The sequence below is a fragment of the Narcine bancroftii genome, chromosome 1 (assembly GCF_036971445.1).
Source record: "Narcine bancroftii isolate sNarBan1 chromosome 1, sNarBan1.hap1, whole genome shotgun sequence".
Taxonomy (NCBI): Eukaryota; Metazoa; Chordata; class Chondrichthyes; order Torpediniformes; family Narcinidae; genus Narcine; species Narcine bancroftii.
This window is the reverse complement of record NC_091469.1, coordinates 187,811,896-187,830,688: the sequence shown is the minus strand read 5'-3', so window position 1 is coordinate 187,830,688 and position 18,793 is coordinate 187,811,896. Positions and strand designations below refer to the sequence as shown.

The following is an 18,793-nucleotide window of genomic DNA, read 5'->3' as shown; positions in this document are numbered from 1 at the left end:
ATGGTCAAACCAAAATGTAAACAAATAACCTTAAATAAAATCTTGAATGTGCACTTTAATCATGTGTGAATTGTTTGATTACAAATTTAAAACTGTGGAGCACAGGGGCAAATAAACAAAAAAAATCTTTTCCCAAACATTATGGAAGGCACTGTAAATGACAGAGTAGACTCAAGTGGCCGTGGCACACTCCTTCTCCAGTTCATAGTGCAGATGGAACTCAAGATTGATGCCCTTTTCTATATTTTACCATATCATTTTAGTCTTACAACCCTACGCTCAAACTGCATTGTTATAAAGTGACATCTCGAAACCCCAAGGGCTATATCTCACACTTACTGTTACTAGTCAACACAACTCTACGCTGATGTACATGCAAAGGATCTCAAATTTCTGTTGATTTTGGCAGCTAGAATCCAGATACTAGAGTCATAGAAATGTACAGCATGAAACTGACCATTTGTCCCAGCTCATCCATGCTGACCAGAGGACTCCCTTCCATATTAATCCCATCTCCCATAACCTTCTATCCCTAACCAGTTCAAGTGTTTATCTTGTCACTTCTTAAAAGCTGTCAGTGACCAAGCTTCAACCACTCTTTTAATCAGTGCATTCCAGATACTTACCACACTCTGGTTGAAGAAAGTCCCACTCAATCTCTTGCCCATACCATAAATCTTTATCCTCTGGTTTTATCAACTTCTGATGTGGGGAAAAGTTTCCTGTAGTCAACCCTATTTACATATAATTTATTTATCTCAGTCATGACTCCTTTTAACCTCCTACAAACCAGAGAAACAGACCTCACTTGTGCAGTCTCACTTCATAACTGAATTTCTCAGACCCAGGCAACTTGCTGATCAATCTCCTCTGCTCCCTCTCTAGAGCTTTCATATCCTTTCCACAACATGCAATGTCTCATGTAAGCTCTTACCAAGATTTTTTTTAAAGTTAGAACGTAATCTCCTCGATTAATGAAAGCCAATATCTTGTAAGACTTTTTGGAATATCAATGGAATTGGAATATTTGTGAAATTTTAGAAGAAACTTACCCTAATGGATCCACCAGCATTAAAGGTTGAATACTCCTCAGAAATGCATTGGAAATTAAATTTTAAGCATGCAGATGATGTGGAAGAATAAGGAAAAGACTGTGTCTTTGAGATGGTCTCTTGCTGAAAACCAAACCTAGTTTTCCATAATTGTACTGCCACGCAGATGCTATAAAGACATTATTAAAACCACATTTTATTTACTCTTTGCAGGATAAGGAATGCATAGTAAACTGAGGGAGCAGCTAAATCTGGATGATTGCTCTTCTAGTTACACCAATCAGGAAGCAGTGGGTCATCTCAGTATTAACAAACAAAATCTCATAAAAATCTTTCCTTTCTAAAAGGCTACAAATAAACAAAGAACAAATTGGAAAATGCACCTAAGAGTTTCAAATTGTTTTCTTGTGTCTGTTACACAATTCTAGCCTGTAGTTTCCGATTAGTTGCAGAAAAGATAAAGAATTGCCTGGATATGACACCTTTTATGATTTTAGAGTATCCCAAAGCACAACCAATGAGTTTTTAAACACGTTTCATACACCATTCAACAGGATGGCTTTCAGAAAAGTTTATTTAGAAGCTTATAATTTAGTTGATAATTCATGAATGAAATCTGAAAAATAGAACATTCTAGAAATGCTTAGGAGTCAGCCAACATCTGTGGAGAGCTCAAAATAGTTAATGTTTCAGGGATGATCTTTCATTATGATGGCTTAATTGATACATCCAGGAGGAAAAAATTGGTAGCCATGGTGTTGAAGTAAGTTGTGGTAATGGTGCAAGGCTTATTGAAAATTTCCAGCATTTGTTGATTATATTTGATTTGCTTGGATACAAATTAGAAATTTTTTATGCAGGAGAATTTCTCTTACTTTGTCAGTTATGAGATATAACTGTCATTACAAGTGGAGGCTTTTATTTTAGTTAATATTTATGTTCAAGATGCAATTTTAATTCAACCATAAATAGCAAGCAAATTTAACATTTCAATAATTAATAAGTGGAAGAGCCCAAAAAGGAGAGGTTATATTGAACATTTTTTAAATACTTTAAAGTTATATTTAAATATATTTGTAGCACACCATGTTCTAACAACATTTCAGCAAATGCAGCAAGTTTTGTAATAAGCTGTAAGAAAATGTTTGGAGTTGTATGTGAACTGGAAATGCTTGATGCCAAGCAATGATTAGAGCATAGAGGAATACTATTTTTCAGTAGAATTGAGGACCTACTCATTCTTGTGATTTCTTTTCATGAACTGTTTTATTTGCTGGTAAACAAGCTATGGACTTTACTTGTCTTTACTGTTTTAACAGGGTGATATGGGGAGAATTGGGAACATGGGCAGGCCTGGACGACTTGGACCAAAGGTGAGTTGGCTATGCCAGCACTATGTTTGTTAACTGATTTTTTTTTTAGAAAGGCTTTTGCGCTTACTGGTGTAAAAAAAAAATCTAGTAATGAATAGAAGGATCTTGCCATAATGTTAGCCCACTACCAGTCAATGTGTGAGTGCTAATGAATACCTGATATAAATTCGAATACAGTAAAACCCCTGGTATCCAGCACCTATGGGGATCGGTAGATGGTGGAATTTTTGGTTGCTTGACACTTACTCTTACAATGCTCTAATACATTTCCATTAAGAATAAATCATTTCAAAGACAAAAAATACTATATTCTACTTACACTAACATGAATATCTAAACGTTAAGACATTTTTCTTTATTTTCAGTCACATTCTTTGAAAACGTTTAACTGTTGCTGCATCTGCAGATACCTCTCCCTCCGTGGAGCCGCCCAAAAGACGAACAATGACATTATAGATAATTAACACCCCCACCCCTTCAAGTTTATAGATAAAACCTTTGACTGGGGTAACTCTTACTAACCAGGGATAAGGAGACACTTTAGGAGAGTCACTCCAACACCGAGTGGCATCAACCTTCATCCTGACTGACACCATTTTATTCAAACACAACTTTGTTCATACCTTATTGAAACAGCTGCTACAAGCAAAGCATGACCAAGGCACTCCACTGGCTGAATATTTGCTCTGATCTTCAAGGGTTTATGTTTTACTTCTGAGAACATTTACTTTTGCAATTTTAAAACTTAAATATTTTTACCTATTATTTTATTCTTATTTATTTTAATTTTTAATATTTATTTTCCTCAAGTTTGTTGACAGTTGCTTGAATTCTCCATACCAGAGGTTTTACTGTTTACTGATTGCTCTGTTAATTTCAGCTTTGTATAATTTTTGTTTTTGTTTTGTAAAGAGAATTTGTAATACGGATTAAAGAAACAAGCTACTGAAGCAAAACATATGTTCAGAGTACCTGATGTTCGAAGAAAGCTATAACAACTCTGCACTCTAAAAATACCCTTGGTCTATGTGATAACTCTTAGATGTTTTACCATGGGCTAATTATTTGTCACAAATGTAGATTGAATAAGCAATTAACTGTTGTGTTAAAACCAACAGTTAGTTCAACATTGATATCAATGGAATGTACTACTTTACAAGATGTGATTGTAACTGCAATGTCTTTAGCGTTACTTTGGAGATGAAAAGATAATAATAAGCATACATATTTAATAATATCGCTTTCCATGGAATAATACTCATGTTAGTATAAAATAGTGAGATATATGGATGTGCATCTTTATTAAAAGTAAGCAATGCATCCTGGATGAATTTTCATCAAATTGACAAGATATATATTTTGTGTGAGTGTTTATTTGTACAGCAAGTTGCTAAATGCAAAGTGAAATGTATGATCATGTTTTTTTTAAAAAAAAACCTCTACATCAAAGCTCTAAGAAATTCACAAGTAGAGTTTCTAATTATTTACAGTCTCCAGATCAAATGCCAATTAAACTGATTGATAGAAATGTTACCGGGTGAATATCTGTTGCTCAGATTTCTTCATTCGCAATCTCATTTGCTTTGAGTACTTTTACTCTGTTTTAACCTAAATTTCAAAAACTTTATGGTCATGATAACTTGCAAACACAATTACATTTGGTGTTCTGTATATGGGATGCTGCTTCTGTGAACATTGATAGAACTGGATCTACTTAGCTAGGTTCATGCCATCACTATATCTAACCAAGAAAAAGCATCTGATTCTGGTCTTATCTGCTGCAAAATCCTTTATTCATGGCTTTCTCATTCCTTGACAATTATTGGAACACATTCCTCTCCAGGCTCACACATTCCCAAACTCTGCTGTCTTGGCCAATTCCTATTTGCCTGTTATCTCATGACTTGCTAACCTACCCTGATACCTTATTTGGAAGCTTAATTTGTAGGGAATTATAGGGGAAAATCATTGACTAATCGTGTAGCGTCAAGCTTAATATTTTCATCTTTATTTCCAATCCTCAAAGGCTACATCTCTTCTTTTCTCTTTAACCTATCCTTGATTTACAATCCTCAAAGTTATTTGTGCCTCTATGATTCTCGCCTCTTAAACATCCTTGTGTCTCAAGCTGCCAGACCTCTAAACTCTGGGATTTCCTCCCCAAAAATTTCCATCTATTGCGGTCTCTTTCAACATTGATGATGTTACTTAATTATACTTCTGCCAAGTCTTTTTAAGGTGTTTCACAGTAAGAGGAGTTTCACTGTTAATACATTTGTTAGATAAAGGATTTTGAGGGTAAATTACTGTGAGAATTTGTGCTCTGTTTTAATTGAGAGATCTGTTAGATATGTGGTGAATAATTTCTCCAGTCCAGCTGAAGATCACTTGCTAAAGTTAGAACAATCCACCAAGAAATGCATTCCAATTTACTTTTTTATCTTTATTAACACTATGAACATCAATGTTACATTCATTCAAAAACATGAGGTCTGTGTGCCTATTGTCTGAGTTTTTTTGCTTGTCTTCCTAGGGGCTGATGGGAAACCCTGGAGAACCAGGACTGAAAGGTGATAAGGTGATCTGAATACTCCCTTATTGCACTGATGAAATATTAATGTGTCCTCCTAACACAAAATTAATATCCCCCCTGCATTGTGACATCATAATTTCAAAGCATCGCATTGAATATTCTCTATTGTTCTGTGGAAAGATGTATGCCCTTTTAATGCACTAATTTATAAATAATGTTTTCTTGTATCTAATATTAATTTATCTTTAGCATGGAGCTTATTACTGATAATTTACCTTTGATAGTTATTAAAATCTAGTTTCATAACATTTTACAAAACAATATCATTTCTTTACTGCACTGCAGAATAGCTGGTTTTATTTATTGTGAGTGCATAAGAACCCTCTACACATCACTCATACCCAATGAGTTAGACAAGCAAATTACTGACACAATTCTATGGGAAATCAAGGGATATGGGGTGAAAGTTGAAACAGGGTATTGAATTTGGATGATCAGATTTAATCAAATTGGTGATGCAGACTCAAAAGCTCCAGCTTTCAATTTTAAAACTTAAGAAATACACAACCAAGGCACAAAATGAGTTAGCATTTTTAATACTCTTCTTCCTCTTTAGTAAAGTGCTTTGCTTCTGATGCATGGCTCTGTTTGGAAACTTAATGTGTAGGGAATTAAACTTCTGTGACACTGCTCGACACTGCTGGACACTGATAAACAGCCTGGCCTAGTATGTTCTTTAAGGATATATATTCTGCTATCTTTCATTGATTTGCTTTCAGTATTGTTCCTCCTGATTCATATGTCTTGCTTTTTTAATATGATTGCTTATGGTATTTTATATGTTGGTATTTCCAGGTAACCATGTACCACGGAAATCATTGTATTATTTTTATGTTTAGAAGTTGCACAATTCAAATACATTGCATACCCTAAGGTTTACATACTGAACATCCTTTAATCACCACGGCATAATGAACATGTAACTTGGTTTGTATGTTAAGAGTTCATTTAAACATTACAGCTAGTAGGGAAATACTCTATTCCAAATATAATTGATAGATTTCCACTATAAACATTTTCTACAAATGCTTTGTTTACTGAAAGCATTTTTATTATTTTAAAAATTGTTGTTCAATCCTCATATCTGATCTACAAAGAACGATTAATTAAGGAGTATAATGATACCATAAAGACTGTACTTTTAGTCTCAATATAATTTCTTGATTGGCCAAAGTACATTTATTCACACACATTCTTGCCCATGCAGGTTCCTGTCCTGTGTTTAAAGTATAAATTATAAATTTGAGCAAGATAATACATGTATTAATCTAATTTCTTAGCATTTAGCCTGATTATTAAAACTACAGCTAAATTATTAGTGTAATTTTTTTTAAATTGTTTGATTTCTATCAAACATGAAATAATGACCTAGGCATTGTTAAAGTGTTAACATTCATGTAATTTTTTCCTAATCAGTATTTCTATTAAAATGTTGATTATCATTTTGAGTGCTGGATGAATTACAGAATTGTTGGTTAACATTATTGAATGAAACTTCACAATAGAGCTAGAAAAATTCATGCACTAGTCTTTTTATTGTATTTTATATATTAGCGTTTTGAAAAAAGTGATAGATTTAACTTGTACTTCACCCACCAAATATTAGGATGAGACATCTATTATGGAGAATTACTGAAAATCCAGTGGTTGATTTTATTCCCTAGCATCAAGTTAACAATATCTTCCAGCTACATTTGCTACCAAAGTTAGGTTAAAATAAAAACAAATGGATAGATTTAGTTAACACAGTGGTATAAAAAAAATTTCAAGACAAAAACAACATTTCTCATCTTCAAATGGCCAATTAAAAGAATTTCCATAGAGAATGAGTACTCTTCCAAAGCTGGTATTGAGTTGCATTAAGCTAGGGCTCTCCCATCATAATAGGGTGATATAAGCACAGTGCCAATCTAAGAAACCCTTGGGTAAGTAAATTGCTTGGCTCCACCTTTGCCAACACCCCTCTTTATTACTAATTCTACATCTTCCATCACTTCTTTTTCTGATTTTTAACTTTTCCCTTTTTCTCAACAATCTATAAATGCCAACCACATGTAACCAGTCTTTTTTAGACTGCTGGTTCCAAATCCCTCATGTGCATCCAGTCCTTGATTCCACTCCCCACCTATAATGCTGTGTGCTGTCAGTCTTTATTCCTGACCCAACACTATCCTTGAGTGCTGTTCTCCAGCTCCAAATTTCCTCCTCCCCTTCCACCACCAGCCAATCTCTTGATTTCCCTCCAAATTTCCTCCTCCCCTTCCACCACCAGCCAATCTCTTGATTTCCCTCCAAACTTCCTCCTCCCCTTCCACCACCAGCCATTCTCTTGATTTCCCTCCAAATTTCCTCCTCTCCTTCCACTACCGGCCAATCTCTTGATTTCCCTCCAAACTTCCTCCTCCCCTTCCACCACCAGCCAATCTCTTGATTTCCCTCCAAATTTCCTCCTCCCCTTCCACCACCAGCCAATCTCTTGATTTCCCTCCAAACTTCCTCCTCCCCTTCCACCACCAGCCATTCTCTTGATTTCCCTCCAAATTTCCTCCTCTCCTTCCACTACCGGCCAATCTCTTGATTTCCCTCCAAATTTCCTCCTCCCCTTCCACCACCAGCCAATCTCTTGATTTCGCTATATTGAACTTTGCTGCTCCTTGCCAGTGTACAAGTTGTTGCAGCTGTAATTGAAATTGTAACTGTTGGCTTTTGTTTGCCCTTTGAAATGAATACCACGTAAGTTTGCTGTGTGAAATTTTCAGCTAAGAGCAACCAACCAGTTATGTCATTGGCACCCCCTTTAAGAATGCACTAGAATTTCTAGGCAAGAGTTTCTTTGCATTGACCTGCCTGCAATATCACCTTAATGTTTATGATATCTGCAAAGTAATCATTTGAAAATCTTTAAAAATGCGTACTCAGTGTAAAATGCATCATTTGTCTCAGCTCAAATATGCTGCAAAAAAAAAACTTGGATGTGGGTTGAAAGAGTGTTGGTGAAGTCAGACCAGATCTTTTTGAAATGTTTAGGAAAGAGTAAACAGAAAGGACTCTTTGATATCTGAAAGTTATAAAGGACAAAAAAAGACACTCAATTTCTTGTCAAATCTCATTATGCGATGAAGATTGATTTGACAGCATTCTTCATCTTTAATTCGAAAAACCAAAATAATCATGAAGTAGAGTCTTAGAATCATACAGTACAGAAGCAGACCCTGTGGCTCACCATGTCTAAAATGCCTATTCTACCTACAGAAATCCCATGTTCCTGCTTTAGGCTAATACCCTTCTATGTTTTGGCAATTCAAGTACTTATTTTGATGGTCCTTGAATGTTGTGAGAGTATCTGCCTTCAGTGCTTCTTCAGGCAATGAATTCAAGGCTCCAACCACCCTTTGTGTGAAAACATTTCCCGTCAGATCCCCTCTAAATCTTCTACCTCACTGTAAACCATGCTGACAATCTAACATCCCTATCTAACCCTCTAATCTTTATCCTATCAATACTTATTGGAACTTTGTGGACCCTTCAGTCTCCTTTGCCCCAGCAAAAACAAACCCAGCCTATCCAGTTTCTCCTCATTACTGTAATCTTCTTATTCAGGCAACATCTTAGTGAACGTTGTCCGCACCGTCTCTAGTTCATATTCACTTCCTTCTTTATTCCGAGCTATAATTGTCTCTTGAGTTCATTGGTACACAAGGAGGTTTATTGATTGGTCATTTTGTAACATTGAACGTTTTAAAATGAATAGCAGTGTTTCTTGTTAAGTAATCAATAGAATAGTATCTATGACGGTTTTTAATGTTTTTTCAGTAGAAAGATTGGTGAAAGGAAAACAACTGAAATACCATGTCTGCAGGAAATCTGAATTAAAAATGGAGAATGTTGGAGATATTTTGCAGGGTCACGAGGGAAAAAGAATTAACGTTTTAAGTCAGTGATCTTTAATCAAAAGAGAACTAGAATCAGAATTTATTGTCATGAGCATTTGTCACGAAATTTGTTGTTTTACGGTACTGTTACAGGTGCAAAAATTGCTATAAATTACATTTTTTAAATAAATTAATGAGTGCAAAAAGAAAGAAAAAGTGAGGTAGTGTCTGTGGTTCCTTGTCCCTTCAGAAGTATGATGGCTGAGAAAAAAAAGCTGTTTTTGTACCATTGGGCATTTGTCTTCTGGACCCTGTACCTCCATCCTGATGGTAGCAGTGAGAAGAGGCCATGGCCTAGGTGATGAGGGTCCTTGACAATAGGAGCTCCTTTCTTGAGACATGACTTCTTGTTGATATCCTTAATGCAGTGAAGACTAATGCCCATGGCTCTCTGTAGCCTCTTCCAGTCCTGTGCATTGGCACCTCTATATCAGACAGTGATGCAGCCAGTCAGAATGCTTTCCCAGGTACACCTGTAGAAATTTGCAAGTCTTTGAGGTGAGAAATGTTTTAAAATTCAGAGGCAGGAGTGAGGAACAAATAAAACAGTGAATATTTATGAGAGGGTAAGTTAGAACTATTGAAGACCAAAAACAATTGTTGCTCCAAAGTAAAAGGGGGTGGTAATGGAACAAGGATTTTAAAAAATGGAGGTGAAAGTGGGAGTGACAGAATGTTATCAGAAATTGTTGAATTTTGAATTGTGTTTAGAATGATCTGATGAACCTGGTTGAAAGATGAACTTACTTTAAGCTTCATTGGAAAAGTGATGGACATTGTTCATTGATTCCACTCACTTCTTCCAGATAAATAGTGTCGCTATGGAATCCCATTTGGACCCAATCAATGCTTTTGTTTTTCTGGGTGGTTGTCCTTTCCCTCACCTCTTTTTCCAGTACTTTATTGACTTACAGTGCCATTTCCTGCTGTCATCCTGAACTGGAAAATGTCGTTGCTAGTTTCAACACTTGCTTCATCATTTAAGAATCAATTTTCATCGCTTCCCATCGGTAACCATTTTCTCTATTCCTGAGAATGCCTTTTATATTCCCAAATCCACTTATTTATCTTCTTGTCACTGTGCTTCTACTGCTTCTGCTGCATCTGTTGAGATGATGCCACCTTCCACAAAAGCACGTATTACATGCTTTTCTTGTTCCTCAATCAAGGATTTGCCACCATTGTAGTCAACCCTATCCGTACTACTTCCCTCCCCAAGGGAGGTACCCGTTTGTTTACTTCCATCTGGGAACAATAATAGGGTTTCTTTTGTGCTTACCTTCAACCTACGAGATCATTCAATCCTTGATTTTTTTTCTATTGTCTCATGCTACGCCAAACCTCTTTCTTTCAAAGATGCTGCGTCTTGCCAAGCATTTGTAGCATTGTCAACACTTTGTCTGATTTCCAGCACATTTTGCTTCAGTTCAGCTCCCTGCAATTGTGCAGTGCCTATAGTGATCAGCAGCTGGCTTAATACAATTGTTGTTATTGTATATTGTTCATGTTATGAAACAATATTCTATCTCTGATATGCTATTTGGAATTACAAGTTGGTTATGTAATACTGCACAGTTACATTCCAGTTAGAGTTTTGAAGTAGTGCCCTAAAGTGGATCTAGAATGGTAAAAGTATGAAGTATTCTGAACTGAATGTAGGATATTAAAATAACACTGTAATATGTAAACTATGTTGAGAATTATATTTCAGTGGTTTCACTACCACTATGTTAAGATTCATGAGGCAATTGTTACAGTTGTATTGTGCGAAACAGTGTTTAAGCAATGTTCTAACACTATGTTGTCTTGTACCGTGAGTTTAGGGTGACGAGGGCATTCCAGGAGTACCAGGAGAACTGGGTTTCCCTGGTGATAAGGTAATTTTCTTAATGGTTTGATGAAGATTTTCAACTTGATTAATTCAACCTATTTATCATGACCTTGATGAATATCCAAAAACCTCAATATTTCCATTGTGAATTCCATGAGATTTAAATCTTTCAAATCTGAATCACGTGCCAATTTTTATTAAAATGTTTAAATCAAAGATGCAAGGTGTGCATGATGAGGAAGATGCTGTTCATCCCTTAGAGTCAGAATGACAATTAGGTCAAGTCTTTACAAGCTTACATTAGAACCCTTAAATGTGAAGTATTTATGGTATACATCAGGCTGAATATTGGTTCTTAGCTCCATTCATTCAGGGACTTCAAGTATTTGAAAGGATCTACAGCTGAGTTTTGAATCCGATAAGAGAAAGTTTCACAATATGTAATATATAAAATGTGTGCTCCAAATTTGATATGTGTTTCATAATTCAACTGGGCATTATCCATAGTTTTAGCACTGTTATACAATTGATGGTCATGGGGTGTTTACTAACCAGGTCACTTTTATTTCCCAACCTAAATTCCATGAAAAGTTAAAAGTGCCCTGTGGTAAACCACTGTAATATATAATTATCTGGTCAAGCAATACTTATTGGCTGGTTGTACCTGTGGACCCTCCCCACAGACTTCTGTATAAAGGTGGCTGTTCCACAGGCCCCTGCAACTCAATGCAGGACAACCGAACAGTAAGGATATGCTATGTTCTCAAGTGAATTAAAGCCTATTGGTTTCTCCACAGTAGACTTCTGAATGATTGATGGTGCATCATGTCCCTCTTCTTTGAACTGTTGAAGTGCTTTTAATGATCATGAGGTTGGGTAGCAAATCCGTGGCAATAAAGGAACAATAGTAAATGTCCAAATCAGCATGGTAAATGACTCCCAGGAAATTTGGATCAGTGTCACAGCTTTGCCACTCACAAGTTTCTTGGGTATGTGTTAAAATAGAAGAATTCATTTTCTAAATAACTTTAGACAGCTGCTGCATTCATCTTGTAGTGCAGGCATATCGTATCTGTAGTGCTTAGTGGTGGGAGGGATGATACTGAGTCCAGAGACAGAAACACACATTAATTCAGATAAAGTGATAAGTAATCCATCACACTCTTGAGCTTTGAAGATGGAGAGGAAGTTTAGAGGGTTTAGAAAGTATGTCATTCATTGTAAATTATGCAGTCCTTTTCTGCTCTCCTGGTGAACCACCTCAACTTCCATTAACTTGTGAAATGTTGATAGTTGAGGTTACAGCAATGGTTATGTAGAAATCTCCAAGGCTTTCTTTTTTTTGAGCGGGTACAAATAATACTTGTCAGTTACTATCCAAGTGCTGTGTGAAGCAAAGATTGCTTCACTTTTGGAACCATTAGGAATATTCTTCTGGATCAAGTGTTAAGATGGTTTGGATGATATTGTATTAATGAATGAACAGACATGAACTTTGAATTATATTTACAAACATAAGCTATAAAGGGAGTTCATCTGATCTACTTTTAATCATGCTCGTGTTTCTGAATGGGTTGCTTGAATCATTAATGCTACAAACCATACTTGTTTATAAATTGTAGTTTCATACAGACTATGTAAGATAAATAATTCATATAGTTAGATTATTAAATGAATATTCACAAAAGGAAGTGTTTTATGAATGAATACCACATGGACCGGAATTTTTCTTCAGAACCTCTATGTGCGATGCAAATCAAAATGTTTTGTTTGATTATTTCTCTAAAATTTTGTTCTTTTGACAAAAATCTGAATCTGATCAATTGATTTTACTTTATAACTTTCATCTGGAAATGCTAACTTTTTATTGTTGTCAGCAAGAAATTCACCATGAATCCATTTATTGTGGATAGTTCATGCACAAGGTCATTATCACTGTGAAAGTTTACATATCCTGGAAAAAAAGTTACTTGCATTTTGGTACAAGATCAGGAATGACATGTGCAGGGTACAGGAAGGTCAAAGATTGGGATTTTAACCTTCAGTCCAGAACTTAGTTCTGATGATCCTGAAAATCTCCTTATCAACGTCATTTGATAAAGGGTTGTTTTCTTAATACTTAATGTGATGGCACAGGAAATATTGAAGCAAGCTTTGGATAAAGCTTATCCCAGAAGGCAAGTTATTCTTTCAAGATGAATTGTTTTTAGTAAATGTACTGTCATTAATTCAATATATATTGTTACAGTGGGAATGTACCAAATGCATTTGAGTCAATTTGAAGCATTGTATCTGTGAAGAGAACAAAAAGTACTGAAATTATTAGTCGAATGTTTTCATCCCACTGTTTCAAGGAATTTTATGCACTAAGTGAATTAAAGATTAAGGAAGCCACAGGCCTTTTGATTCAACAAGCATCTTTATTATGCAAAGTTGCTTTGCAGAAGTACTGAAGACTAAGATTAGCCACTAATCTTAAATTAATACATTACAGATGTTAAAATAAATTTTTACTCCTATTCCACTAGTTCAGAAGTGTGCCATGTGATCCACGCAGACAATTGTTCCAATTCTGCTCGAAATTACTTCTGGTATTTTGCCTGCTGCTATATTTAAATATGCTGATGGCAGAGAAGCCATTGTCCTGTTCACTATATTTTCTGTGATGTTGAATTAGAATATTATTGATTTATTTTCGGAGTTGCAGTTGGATTAAGATCCAACTGATAAAGGGAACTATTTAAATCCTGTCATTGTTGTGGGCCCCATGTAATTCAAGATGTTCGCTTAGTATTTTATTTTTTCTTTATGATAGACAGCATGGCATTTTCAAATAATATGGTCACATTTATCATAAAGAGACTCAAAGAATATCATTTAAACATGCAGTTGGTAAATTGGTGTGCACTGTAGTTTACACATAAATTCTGGAGGAACTTAGCAAGTCATGCAACGTTCTTCATATACGAAAGATAAAGAAACACGACCAGTGTTTTGGGCCTGAACAGTACCTTGCTACATAAAGAACATTGCCTGATTTGCTGAGTTTCTCCAGCATTTTTATCTAAATGACAATCACAGTGTCTGCAGATTTTCTTGATTAACATGGTACATGGTTTGATAGTGTGAACACTGCAGAAAATTATTAAGTTACTTACATGTTAATAAAAAATGGAATCAAAGAGACAATTCAGATGACCAGGCCATCTCCTTTCATCATTCATGGATTATGAGCAGTGTGGCTAACCCCTTATTTCTGTATTTCCCTGTAGATAAAATTATTGTACATAATTCCTAGACATTTATTTGACATTATTAACCCAGTTTTTTGTCAATGGCATTATTTCATTCAGAAACAAATAACTAATAATACAAATGCACTCCCTCCATTCAATACAGGCAAAAGATTTAATTGATTTTTTAAAAAATAACTTTGTATTTCTAATGCTGTGCTCAATTTCCAGTCAAAATTATTTGCATCATTTATTTCTGGTTGCAAACTGTAGCCACTGTTTTGGAAATTAATTTTGTGTACTTAATTATTATTGAGCAAGATGGTTCTGTTGGTAGTGTAAGTCATTAATGGTAACTAAATTTCTCTGAATCGGTAAAACTACTGTTGTTTCACTACAGGGTAATCCAGGATTGCAAGGTTTGCCTGGAATGAGGGGAAAAATTGGGATAGCTGTAAGTATTTGATCATTTCTCATTCTTGCTATTCAGATATAAATGTCTCCTTATTGGTATTTTTTAAAACTATTACTCCCATTCAAAAATCAGAGGAAATCCTGCAAATGAACAAGTGGCCTTTGCTTGAACTGTAAGAAATTAGTAAAAAGCAGGAAAAGACATCTAACAAAAGGAGTGCACACAGCACCCTATCCACCCAGGGTTCACAATATGCTGGAGGACCTCATTGGGTCAACCAGCATCGGTGCGAGATAAAGAATTGTCACCGTTTTGGGCCGGAATCCTTCATCAAGACTGATAATCTCACATGGATTCTGCTCAACCTGCTGAGTTCCTCCAGCAGATTGGTTGTTGCTTTAGCTTCCAGTATCTCCAGTCTCTTGTGTTTAATAGGAATCCACACTCTTATCAGAATATTTGATACTTTCATATAACATTGAAGACCATTTGGAAAATCAGACCCATGGTGGATGTCAGCATCACATTAATACCATTCCCCAGATTCCTCTGCGAAGTATCATCTACTACCTGCCCATCACGTCCAAATTGTTCCTCCTACCACATACCCACTCTAAAGATCATTTATAGTAGCCATTAATCTGCCTTTCTCCAGATATTCAGAAGATGTTTGTTTTGCCAAATTTAATGTGGCTTACCCTTCCACATGGTTGACCTCACTCGCATCTGTTGGCCTTTGAGTCCGCCCAAGCCAAAGAGAGAGGAAGGGCAGCAGAGAGTGACTGTATGACCTGGCTGGTCCAACAACATGCGAATCTCTAGCATAACCTGAATACACCACAGCAGCAAGAGTGCAGCTCTGAGGCCCACATCTCAGCCCTGACCAGCTGCACTGCTTGTCCCAACCCATTCAGAATGCAGCCCGAACTGCATATTGGGGTGGGGTTGGGGTCTGTCATAACCACTCATGAATATTTGGACTGAACGACTTAAATAATGAATCAGTGTGATTTCAGAGCAAAAATAAGCAGTAATAGTTATGAATTTAATATTAACATGCAAATATTTCCATTGTATTGAAATTTTGGTCTGTGGAAAAGCAAGAAAAATGTATGATCATTGTGTGTCAGATATTTATTTCTTGGATATAAAGGTTAAGTGTAACATACAGTCAATCTGAAATTAACACATCCTTCACTAAATTCAGACCATGTCCTATTGTTTCTATACATTCAAAATTCTATTGCACTCAGTGCAAACCTAATTTGGTTGTTGCCAGTGGACAAATGGACTCGAAATAGCCCAGACACTGCAGTCGTATTCATGATGAACCTATTGCCATTGTCACACCCTTGAATTGTCAGTAGCCTCTTTCACACTTGCATCCCATTAAATTGGCTGTTCAGTCTCCTGGGATAGGAATAGGGTTTGGTTTTTCACATGTGACTATTCCTAACTAAACACTTTCACACATGCAAAGAGCCATCCCCGGAGTTAGGACTGTTCTACCTTCTACTGGTGATGTTATGTTGCATCGAGCGATGGTGGATCTGCCCTATCAATGTATTTATGATCTTAAATTTGAACAAAATTAATCATACCTAATTATAATATTAAGCTTTATGTACAGCACAGTATGAGCTCGTCAGCTCCTGTTGTTGTTGTGCCGACCTATATAAACCTTTATAAGGGGCCATGGGAAAGTGCTAGCATTAAATAACAATAGCACACAATTTATTCTAAGTGGAAGTTGGTACCGCCACCGCGCACAATATATAAATACCATGGGAAAAAGCGATGGCGGACCTGCCCTCCCAGAATTTTGTGCGACATAGAAAGGGCTGTATGCATGGCTGCGTGAACAGAGCACCCATGGAGGGATTTCTCAGTGGCATGGCATTCTGGGAAGTCAGGTCCAGCATTGCTTTTTCCCACGGTCTTTATAAATTGTGCGCTATAGCGCTACTAACTTTCCCACAGTTTAAAAACTGTCCGCTATTTCTATTTCCCCTCTCTCTCGCTCTCCTGCTGTGACTTTCCCATGGCAAAATTTATACCTTCATTTTACTTTTTCCTTCCTTCATGTTCCTGCATTCATGCAAAAACTTGGGTTATTTCAATCCCACAATATGCTTTCCTGATTGCAGATGCCGGGAATTGTACTAGGAATTGTACTAGGAATCAATCCCATCAATGATGTCATCTGACGTCGGCGTTGAGAAAATGTTTCTTTCACACGAGACACTTTAAAGTTAATTCCTGTGACCACTTGCAAGTGTGAAAAGGGCTAGTAAGTTCAGGATTTCTGCACGTGCAAAGTTTTGCAAGTCCTGCAGTTGTTATCAGTGATTCAGCCATCTTCATAAGCTATCCTGTTTGTAGCCTTTCCCAAAACAACCAAAATAAATCAGTTGAATTTGGTAAAATTCTTCCCAACTAGTTTTGCTTAAGATGCCTCAAAATAACATAAAACAAAACCAGATAATATTCAGACCAGACAGCATCTGTGGAAAGAGAAGCAGTTATGGCTCACAGACCCTTTGTCACCTTTAAAAAAACATAGAAGCATAAGGAACAAAGGCAAGGAAATTGTTATAACAAATAATTGACTAGCCTTCAGCTGGAATGTTATATATATATTAATGTACTTTGATTTGTTACATTAATCTTACAGGGAAAAATGGGTGATAAAGGTCCAGTTGGGATACCAGGATCCCCTGGTCTTGAGGTAAGGATTTTTATTAAACATCTATTTAAGATTCTACATAGAAGTTCACATTTATGCTGACAGCAAACCGATCAAAATCATCACCTCTAATGCCTGCATTGACTCTGTATTGTCAGACTGCTTATTTAGCATAGAGTGCTCGACAAGCAGAAAATCTCATTGACTGAATATTGGGAAGACTGAAAATATATCACACTGACGATGTTCCTTTGCTGCCTTGGATCTGCCCGAAATGAAATGATTTGCAACTTTGTTTTCTCTTTGATTCCGAGTTGAATAATTGTACACATGGCTGAACCATCACAAAAAATATTAATTCCACCCCTGTAAAATCACTCTCTTTTATCCATTTTCTGCTGAGTCCTTGCCCTTATTCCCTCAAGGTTTGGCTGGCCTTCCTTCCAGAAATTCAAGATTATCCAGATTTGTGCCCACATCCTAACTTCTAATGTCCTGCTGCATACTGATCATGGACTGCTAACCTATATTGGCTTGTGTTTATATAATGTGTCGATATGCCAATACATTGAAAAGGTTTGTTTTATTTTAAATTTAGACATACAGCACTGTAACAGGCCCTTTTGGGCTCATGAGATGCCCAAATACCCCAAACAACCTACAATCCAAGTATATTTTGAAGGGTGGGAGGAAAGCAGAGCATCCAGAGGAAAACCACACAGACACAAGGAGATCATACAAACACCTTGCAGACAATGCCTGATGTAGCGACTTCCTTCCTATTCACTTATATAGATCCTTGGAGGCTAAGTTAAGGGTTTGTCTGCAATGCGTTTTCAATCATTTCCAGTACAAGTTCAGTTGTATTTAAATCCTTTGTTAACACGCAAAACTTGTAATCTTCTTTTCTGATATTCTATGTAGTAGATTCTTAACAACAGATATTCATATAAAAGTTAACAAGGACTAAACAATGTTCAAATGAAACTTAATGATTCTGAGCACAAAGTGAGACAATCAACTGAAATTGTTGACCCCTAACTTATCCTCCTGGTTTCCAACTGCCAATGCCGGCTATAGAACCTCCTTTTAAGTGTGCGCATGTTCCTTGGTGGGGTGAGCTGCACCCAGCTCCAACCATTTCGCTGCAGAGTCCAATCCGAGAATGCATGTATACAGACCGACTCACCGACCCCCGTCTGACACCTTCGCCACCGGGGCTGAGCCAACCGTGCATGTGTCACTGTGCTCCATGGCATATGCATACTGGCTGACAGACCAGCACCCGGCTGACCGCACATTCGCCGCCATGCTCTGGCTCCGTAAATGATGCCGGCCTTCGCGTATGCACCATATGGGAAGAGGCCTACGGACTCTGGTGGATGCTGCCAATGCACATGACCGCAACAGGGACTGAACCTAGGGCTCTTGCACGAGATTTGAATCCTGGTTACTGGCACTGTAATAGCGTTGCACTATCCACTATGCTAACCACGCCGCCCACTATCCAAAGTGCTGCCTAATGAACCATAGAGCATGACAGCACAGAAACAGGCTTCTTCAGCCCTTCTCGTCTGTGCTGAACTTACCTCCCATCCGTGCATTGTTAACCCATGTCATTGATCTGTATCTCAACTACCCTCAGTAGAAAAAGTCTATTTGCATTTACTCTATCTAA

The 18,793-nt window shown here is 36.8% G+C and overlaps 1 protein-coding gene across 5 annotated transcripts in view; it reads left to right on the top strand.

Annotated features, from left to right (window-relative positions):
- col27a1b (collagen, type XXVII, alpha 1b) overlaps positions 1-18,793 on the top strand; it is a 474,822-nt gene that overhangs the window by 222,690 nt on the left and 233,339 nt on the right. For all 5 annotated transcript variants that reach the window (XM_069885118.1, XM_069885099.1, XM_069885108.1 and 2 more), the window contains 5 exons: positions 2,372-2,425; positions 4,959-5,003; positions 10,774-10,827; positions 14,415-14,468; positions 17,104-17,157. In XM_069885118.1, coding sequence (XP_069741219.1) covers positions 2,372-2,425; positions 4,959-5,003; positions 10,774-10,827; positions 14,415-14,468; positions 17,104-17,157 — 261 coding nt within the window. The remainder of the gene's footprint in view (positions 1-2,371; positions 2,426-4,958; positions 5,004-10,773; positions 10,828-14,414; positions 14,469-17,103; positions 17,158-18,793) is intronic.